The 9,766-nt window shown below is 48.3% G+C and overlaps 1 protein-coding gene across 1 annotated transcript; it reads right to left on the bottom strand.

Annotated features, from left to right (window-relative positions):
- Nucleotides 1-717: 717 nt before the first annotated feature.
- LOC133926843 (protein PLASTID MOVEMENT IMPAIRED 1-like) lies at nt 718-2,437 on the bottom strand. The gene has a single exon (XM_062372980.1). It carries the CDS (start codon nt 2,352-2,354, stop codon nt 792-794), a length of 1,563 nt encoding a protein of 520 aa, XP_062228964.1. The 5' UTR covers nt 2,355-2,437; the 3' UTR covers nt 718-791.
- Between the last annotated feature and the right edge of the window lie 7,329 nt (nt 2,438-9,766).

The following is a 9,766-nucleotide window of genomic DNA, read 5'->3' as shown; positions in this document are numbered from 1 at the left end:
GCTAGTGGCTTACGTGAATAAAATTGTTGTATTCAATTGTTCTTGTCGGATAATTTATCATTCAAATGTTATGCCATTGCGTCGTATTCCACTGTAATTTTCCATTAAATTATTATTTTTGGTTAACAAAAAAGCAGTTCAATACAAAATTCTAAGTAAATTGAATAAAAAATACATGTCGGCAGTCAGTGTGCCGAAATACCTGTCGGCAATTAGTGCGCCAATAGATATGTCGCCACACCGATTGTTGCCAGGTCTATCGGCTAGAACAAAGCTACCGACATACCTATTAAGGTACCGGGGACCTGTTGGCATACAGTGTGTCGATAAGCCTCGTTGGCCCAACATGTATGCCAATAGGCCTTAGACCCACTGCCATGTAATGCCACGGAGGCTGTCGGTACGGGAAGGGCCGACAAGTCCCTAGTCAGTACGCCACATGTCGAGAGGCACATATTTTTTATTTTGGTTAATATTTTTGTAATTTTCTAATAAAATAATATTATTTAAAAGAGTATATGCATGTTGCATCCTTTCGTCCGTCCAATATATGCTGAGCTACTGCAAGTTTACATGTTACCATCTGTGATGGATCTAGGACCACTATGTAAGGGTTTTTTCCTCCTCCCTTCTTCCTCTTTCATGCTCAAAAATTGAGACAGGAGCTGAGGGGAAGGTGTGTCCGTGTGTGTGGGTTGGGAGGGGGGGGGGGAGGGGCTTGAGGAGCACACATACACCATTGTAGCAAACGATATACAAATACAACTTTTCTAAACGGCTCCTAAGTATTTTCAGCGCATTGTGACAAGAGTTTTGCTTACGAAGACTGCTATGGGGGTGACAAGGATGGCAATAGTTCGCCACCCAATTCGAGGCGGTGAGGACTTGGCGGCCGCGTCCTTGTCTTCTCCTTGTTCCGGCACCTGCAAGGACTCCCGGGTCACTTCCTCCTCGTTGGCGTCCGGTTCTACCTCCTCGTCCTCCGGCGGCTCCACCGACTCTGTGACCGCTTCCGACGCGTCGCCGAGCATTGTCGGCTCGAGGGCCTTCATCTGGTTGGTAATCGCCTCCTTGATCACCTCGCCGGCAGCCGACGAATCCTCCTCTTCCTCGGCTCCTTTCTCTGCTTCAGCCTCTTCTTTTAGTTCATCCTTCTCTTCTTGTCCCTCGATGCCCTTGTCGATGACGTCGAACTCTGGGAGCTCCGAGTCATCGGATTCTGCGTCCTCGGCCTCACGCTCTGGCTCTTTCTGTTGCTCCTCCTTGACCTCTTCCTCCTTGACGGCCTCGGCCGCTGGGGTGGGTTCGTCAAGCTTGAAGTTGTCAATGTCCTTCAAGTCCGGAGACGGCACGCCCATCTTCGGCGTCAGTGACGGCGCCGTGCGAGTCATCTTCGGGGTCAGCATGATGCTAAACGACGACTTGCTGAGCTTCCGTGCAAACGAGGACAGCGACGAAGAGGAGCTAGTCTTGTCTTCTCCAGCTGGTTGGGTGTACAACCCGGCGCCCCAGTCGTCGATGCTCTGGAACGCCAGCTTGAGGACGAGCTCGCCGCCCTTCGCCTTCCCAGCGAGCGGGAACGCCATGTCCCATTGCCGGACGCACTCCCCTTGCTGACACTTGTCCGTGAACTCCTTCGCAAACAAGCCCAAGTCCACGGCGCTCCGGCCGAGATCGAGCTCCGGCGCGTCCACTGCGACCACCGATAGGAGGAACGGCCGGGGCTCGAAGCTGAGCGGCTTGCCCGTGGTGCCGCCGCCACTGCGGTAAAGGTGGCACCGGACGAAGAGCGTCTCGTCGAAGTCGGCGGCGCCCTGCTGCACGCGGGCCGGCATGGTCTGCACGGCGCCGTCGCGCGTCTCCTTCTTGCGCACGGCCACCGCGAGGCGGAGCCCGTTCATAGACGGCGGCAGGCCCTGCGCGGCCACCACCTCCACGGAGAAGAGGCAGCCCATCCGCTGCATTCCGATGTGCGACAGCGCGCGGATCGGGCCCCAGCTCCATATCCCCTTCTTTTCTCCGTCCGCCACTTCTGCCTCCGTGGTCACCGCGGCGAAGCCTTGGCTCTTGAACGGCGCCGCGTTGTCGTCCTCCTCCTCCCCGTCGTCGTCATTCTCATTCTTGTCCAACTTAGGCCTCGACCGGAACGGTGACATCAGGGACAAGCGGCGCCGGGGCCGCGGGCGCGCCTCAGCCACGTCAGCGTCTGCGCCACCGGCATCATCGCCGTCGGCGGCCGAGCGAGGGAGTGCGAGGGAGGTGGTGCGGCGGTTAGCGCGTGCTTGGTAGAGCGTGTGACTGAGCGCGTCGAGCGCCTGGAGGATTTGGTTGGTGGACTTCTCGTCCTCAACCATGGCGCTGCAACAGTGCTCGATCTCACCTGCAGCTGATAGGTAGCAGCTCGAAGCAAGTTAAGGCCGTCGAGCAGATAAGAGAGGGAGAGGAGGAGACGGTGAAGTGTATGGCGCGGGCGGGACGAGATTGTTACAGTTTTGGTGGAATTTGGTGGGAAATGATGGAGGAGAGGAGGCGGGCAACTTGTGCCGTTCCTTTTTTCTATTTTTTTTTTTTTTGAAAGGTGCTTTCTAGTATTGAACTTGAGGCACAGACAAATCCCAAATCTCTGACCAACCAAAGCAATTTACATGCATCTGGCCGAGCATTGTCCAGCAAACACACCCCAACCCCAGCAAGACAATGAGCAACTTTGTTACAACTTCTGTGGCAATAGCCACAATACTCCACTTCGATACTGCTAAAACAAGTACGAACCAGAAACTTAGCATCAAAGACTCTAGGACCAATCGGAAAGAAATGTCGCAGTCATCCCCATCAGGCAATCCGTCTCAAGGATAACATGTGGCAATTGTCATGCAATGTTGTATCTTTTGGCATGTATTTTATTTTGTTCAAAAACATTCCAAATTGACTTTCTTTTGTTTTCTTCAAAACATTCCAATCAGTTTTCGTGGTGCCCCTGGAACTATACAGCACTTGTTCTTCTATTATCTTGTGGCACAACATTTTGGCAAGTTGTGGCTTGTGCACTCAATATACCTTGATGCCCAGACAATTCTGAGGATCTGATGGGATATGGGAGCATGGAGCAAATCTTTTTCAAAGAAATACAGGCCTCTATTTCTGATGGGTTGTCTGGCGGTTCTTTGGACACTATGGAGAGAGAAGAAATTTTGCATGTCCTCAGTGGAAATAAACGAAGGATCCAACGTATGTGATTTACATTCTTTATTCATGGATGCACAATCGGCCGATATACCTGAAAGAGGAACCAAGAGAAGTGGTGCGTGAAAGAATTGACTACTTTTATAAGTCGCGGCTGAGGCATTTTGCAGGACGCTTGGGTGGGCCCTGGCAACTAGAAGACTAATGGCAGGAAGTTCTTCTACGGATCCTGGATGAAACCTCTTGTTTTAGCATATTTGTTTTGCTGCATGTCTTTTGCTAGCGTGATGATCAACAATGCTGGGATTACTGTAACAGGATAATATGTTGTTTATTCTTATTCGTGGCTCCCGGGTCTTCACTGCTCCCTCTCTTCCTTCCGTTTGGAGCCGTTGAATGAGGAACAGATGAGCACGAATTTTTTTTTATGACCTCTAATATCACCTACGGCGTAATAAAAATCTATTCGTGGATGAATGCCAGATTTAAGAAGCACTACTACCGGGTCATAACTCACCACCCGATGGAAGGACCTCGACAATCCCATGGTGCGTATGGGATTATCCCTTTTCTAACCATTTTGTATGGGCCTTTTGCTTCCAATACACATATACATGTTCCTCCAATCTTTCTAACATAAATCTAAGAGCGAGTCATCTCCTTAGCTACATGATCATGTGGAATAGGGCCTCTCCTACATGCCTCCTACTCCTTTTTTGCCTTTTTAACTCTCTTTTCTAGATGGGGCACTTTCTTCTGTACCATTGGAAACTTGCCATATCCCTAATATGCCATCGAAGATTTGCCTATTCTTTTAGTGCCAACGTCCTTAAACTTTGTACCCAGAAATGCCATTTTGACTATATTCTGGCGGTCAAACATGTGAAAAAAATGTTTTACCATTTTGGCCCACATGTCAACAGCTACTTGTTCTTCCTCATATGCGAGCTCAGTAGCGACCATATATGCTGCACCTCACTAAATTCGCTCGAGGAGGTGTGCGGCTCCTTCAGCCCCATCTTCACCTACATCCTCAGCGCCGCGCTCAGCGTCTACTAAGTGCCAGATCCCCTGTACATGAAGCACGGGATTGCCAAGTACTGCTACCTGCTCATCGGCATGTTGTCGGTGGCGCTGCTATTCAGCATGTTGCAGCACGTGTTCTGGGACACCGTGGGCGAGAACCTCACCAAGCGGGTGCGCGAGAAAATGTTCGCCGCCGTGCTTCGCTATGAGATAGCCTAGTTTGATGCCGAGGAGGACACTAGTGGGCGTGTCGCCACCAGGCTCGAACTCGATGCCCAGAACGTGTGCTCCGCCATCGGGGACCACATCTATGTCATCGTCTAGAACTCGGTGCTCATGCTCGTCGCCTGCATCACGGGCTTCATCCTATAGTGATGCCTCACGCTTGTGCTCCTCACCATCTTCTCGCTCGTCGTCGATGCCACCGTCCCGCAAAAGATGTTCATGAAGGACTTCTCTGGGGACCTAGAGGGCGTGCACGCGAGGGTCACAAAAATCACCGACAAGGTCGTGGCCAACTTGCGCACCATGGCGGCTTTCAATGCAAAGGGCAAGATCACATGCCTCTTCGAGGTGAGCCTGTGTGGCCCCTTCGTCGCGTCCTGCTCCCTATCAGATTCGGCAGCGGCCGCCCCTCCATGGATCTAGTCACCGCTGCCCTTCTAACGCTGCCCCTCCATAGATTCGGTTGTCGCTGCCCATCTAACACCGCCCCTCCATGCATCTAGCCGATGCCACCTTCTGTCACTGTTGTGTCCCGCAGTAGAGGCGTGGCAGAGTTGGTGTCCCTAGAGTTGAGGTCGGTGAGAGAGCTGCGGGGGAAGGTGTAGCTAAAATGGCCATATTGGACTATGATTGTGATTTTGGTGATTAATGATAATATAGTCATTAGGACTAATATGTTTGTCAAGAATATATGCTAGGTCACGGATATAATACATCAAGAAGCCACAGCAGCGGGACAAAGTTTGATTGAATTAGAGAAGTCTCAGGAGAATTGACCTCACCAGAAGGTCTGGTGCAGAGGAGTTTGCACTCACCGGAGTATTATGCATAGAGGATGATAGCCTCACCGGATAGTCTGGTGCTCTGTGTGTTAAACTTACTAGAGTATTTTTTGCAAAGAAGAATGCGAGTGCAGAAGACTAAAGATCAACCCACTGGAAGGTCTAGTGCTTGGTTTGTGCACACCGAGTATTGCACCGGAGCATTTTTGCAGAGGTGACTGCAATTGATGAAGAATGAAGATCAACTCACCGGATAGTCTAGTGATCACATAGATAGTTGCACCGGAGCATTTTCAGGGAAAACAAAGGAATGTTTAACTTACCGGATGGTCCAGTGTGAATGGAATGAACACTGAATGAATGCACCAAAGCATACCGGTGATGGATCTGAAGGTCCATACTGGAGCATATCGAAGCATATCAGTGAATGGAATGAAGGTCCAGTGATGGATTTGAAGGCACACCGCACTTTCTGGTGTTCATAGAGGCATTGAGTGGAGTTCTAATGGATAGTTTCTGAGTTTGTACTCACCAGATGATTCGGTATTAGTACTACTGTTCTCACCGGATCATTCGGTGTTAATAGTTTTTCTGAGCCATTGGGAAAACGGCTAGTTTGCGGGTTTGAGGCTATAAATACCTCTCCACTCAATCATTTAACGTGTGGCATGTTGTTGGACTCTAGAGGAAGCTCATATACACTTAAGAAGATATTCAAGCCACCAAAGTGCTTAAAGTGATCATCCAAGGCAATTAAGCACAAGATTAGAAAGTGTTTTAGTGCTTATAGGCCTTGAGTGAGTTGTAGGTAGGTGTTGCAGCTTGAAGAAGGAATCAATGGGTGATCCTACCTTGTACCGAGTGGTACATCGGCGCCTTGGAATCTTGGTGACTCGCTGGCATCTTGAGCCTTGGTAGCTCAAGGTTGTTGACCCTCCGACTTGGTGTGGAGCGGTGGTAAGACACGTGTATGGGGACGCGGAGACCTTTGCCTTGGTGGCTTAAGCTCCGAAGTGATCATGATGACAAGTGACTGGAAGAGAGGCTAGTGGTCAGACCTTGCCTTGGTTGCTTGGTGGCTCATCGTGCTTGTGACCATGTCTTAGTGACTTGGTAGCTCAAGAGCCATGACCGAAAGAGACTTGGCAGTCGGGAGAATATCCTGTAAAGCTCGAACATGGACTAGGGGTGGCATTTATGCCATCGATACCATGAGATAAAAATCCCTTGTGCCGAGTTTATCTCTCTACCTTATTTATGTTTCTGTATTTACATACTTGCAATTTACCTTGGTAGAATAGTTTGCAATCCTCTTGAGCGATAGAGTAGACACACTAGATAAACCTAGAGGATATTTAGATAGAAAATGAGATAGGTTTATCTTGTGAAGTTTTTGCAGCCAATTTGTTTTAGATTTCTAAGTGTTTTAATTCACCCCCTCTTAGGACGTCACCATTTCTTACAATTGGTATCAGAGTCTCGTGCTCTTGATAGGCTTAACATCCTAGAGTTGTGATGTCTGAGATTAGGATGGATACCTATAGTGCTCCACTTTTCGATGGTATAAATTTCTCTCGTTGGAAAATTCTAATGTCTTGTTATTTGCAAGCCAAGGTGATGAGGGGATTAGGCCCGATCTTCCGTTAGGTAATGGTAAGTCGATTGGTGAAGACTCGATGTTGACGATCCAAGGCTTCCGATTAGGACAGAACGCAACCCTTGCAATCGCTACACCACTGCTCCGTTGGTTATCAACCGCGCGCTGCACGATTGACCTCGCCAAGAAGGCTAATTCCTGCAAGCGAATTGAGAACACAAGCAAGAACACAGAAGAACACAATCTGAAATTGCAAATATGATTAAGCTCATGAGTTGGGGTTTCACAAACCGAACGATGGCGAAATTGTTCAATGACATATTAATCTAAGAAAAACCCAAAAAGTCTATGATGACAGCTGCTAGATATATGAAGAGGGGTGTGCTAGGATTTTGGGCGACCAGGGGGGCGTCTACAACTTGGTCTTAGACCCGAACACGTTTACAAGGCCCTATGTGGCTCAAAATTATAACACAACACATTGTTTTAATGAAACAAAATAATCCATCATGAATCTGGAGCTGGGACTAGTACCAAAACAAAGCTATCGTCCTTAGCTTTCCAACGCATCAAAGAACACCTTATTTGGACTCCATATGAAGTAGTTATGGCCGTTTTAGTGCGGCGCTGTCTGCTGAATCTGAACCGAGTTCTGACTCCGACTTGAAGTTGGCTTGAGCCCCATCCGACTTGGTTGTTCCATAGGTGCTTCTCTCATATTTCTAAGCATAAAAAATTCACAAAAATTGAGTAGCATACTATCCTTATAATTAGTAGTATAGACAGCAAGTAACGAATTCACCTCATGAGTTAAATAACGTGTACGAGCCCGTGTAATTGGTCCTTGTAATGGATCAATCACTGGAGGATCACTTGTAGCGCGTGTATATAAATGAGTGATGTCCTCATCACAAGGGTCTAGATATTTAGAGAGTCACCGAAGAAGGGATGAGACCTCGCGTCATTAACAAGGAGAGACAATTAGATGCATTGGCGAAGAGTATTCTTTTATCATCTTTAAATGTTGATGCATTTAATCGTATTTATTCTCTCACCAATGGACATGATATTTGGAATAGACTCATTGAAATATATGAAGGCACAAAGGATGTGCGTAATGAGAAATATCATGTGCTTGTTACTAAGCTCAATGGCATCAAACAACTACTCCATGAAAATGCTAATGACATGTACTCATGTTTGAATATTCTTATTAATGAGATCAATATGCTAGGTTTGATGTTAATTGATGATGATCAAGTAGTGATAAGAATACTTCAAGCTCTTCTTTCAAAGTACAAGTTGATAGTCTCTATCATTTACAACAACAACAACATCAAGAAGATGACTCTAAGTCAAGTGCTCGGCAAGATCTCCGCACATAAGATGACCATAAACATGAGGATGGAAGCCTCTTCCTCATCCGATGCCACGAACCTTACTCTCACAAGCAAGCAAGCACCATTCCCACATATGAAGGTGAAAATGAGGAGATAAGAGTAAGAGTCAAGCTCAAGCGAAAATGATGGAGATGAAGATGAAGATGATGAGCAAAGCACATCAAGTAATGAAGAAATGTATCTCGAAGTCGCCAAACTCATCTATTAAGTGGAGAAGAACATCAAGAAGATCAATGTTAAGATTGATCATCGAATCTCTATAAAAGACTTGGTCAAAACTATTGATCACATCAAAAAGGAGAAGAAGATCAAGAGCAAGAGGGAGACAAGGGGAAGAGCAAAAGCATTTACAAGCATGTGAAGATGGGTGAGTGAAGATAAAGATTCAAGCTCAAGTGATGAGAGCTTCGTCACTCACTCCTTCAAGAGAAGCTCTTCCTCAAGGTCATCATCACGCAAGTTGTCATCGTGCAAGTCATCACACAAGTGCCTTATGGCTAAAGGTATGTAAAGATGGCCAAATGGGCCGTGCTTACTGGGCCGGCCCGAGGCACGGAACTGTAGGCACGGCCCAGGCACGGCCCGGCCCGAGCCGAGATGGGCCGGGCCGGCACGGCACGAGGCCACGGGCCGTGCCTGGGCCGAGCGCGCGGCACGGCGGGCCGGCACGGCACGGCCCGGCTCAGGCACGGCTGGCCCAGGAGGCACGGCCGGGCCGGGCCGGCACGGCACGCGGCGGCCCATCACAGCACGGCCGGCCCATCACGGCACGGCCGGCCCTGTAAGACCCCACTTACCGGGATCTCTTGTGCCGCTAATATCAGTCCCTGGATCAAGTAGCTGATACGCACAGCATAACAGTCGTAGTATCACAGTCAAACTTCGTACATAGATATAATGGATACAGAGTACAAAAGATTACAAACCACTATAATTTTACAAAACTGGCCCAGCGGCCAGCAAAAGTACACAGCAGAAGCAAAAGCCCAAGCCACAAGCAGCAAGGGTACGGACGCGACTTGCGAAACTACTCTTCATCTCCGGCTTCACCTCCAGCGAAGTCAGGATCAGTTTCTTCATCTGAATGACAGCAAGAATGAGTACTCAAGGTACTCAGCAAGCCCTACACTACTTTCAAGATGTTGATAGATGCATATGGGGTAATTCAAGGATAAGGCTTCACGGCTTTAGTTTTAGCGTAAAGCAGTTTTATGCAGGTATACATTTTGCTTCATCTACCATTAATCTTAAAACGGTTGAAATGGTTCAAAACAGTAGAAAGCTGTATCTGGGGCTTTTGGTCCTGGGAGGGGCTACACCTCACTCCGCAGTCCCTTTTCACACTTGGTACACTTCTAGCATCACGCAACTTCTGGCGGGTTAAGCCATGAGCTTCATCATACGGACATCTAGTCCACACACTCACTCATCAAAACACACGCACCCTGAGTCTAGTCAAGCGTGACCATGCCTTCGCATGTCCATAACCGCGGACACGGCTATTCGAATAGGTTTACACTCTGCAGAGGTTGTACAGCTTTACCCATGCGATA

The sequence above is a fragment of the Phragmites australis genome, chromosome 8, assembly GCF_958298935.1.
Source record: "Phragmites australis chromosome 8, lpPhrAust1.1, whole genome shotgun sequence".
Classification (NCBI taxonomy): domain Eukaryota; kingdom Viridiplantae; phylum Streptophyta; class Magnoliopsida; order Poales; family Poaceae; genus Phragmites; species Phragmites australis.
Note: the sequence above shows the minus strand (reverse complement) of the source record. Positions and strands in the feature narration are given on the sequence as shown.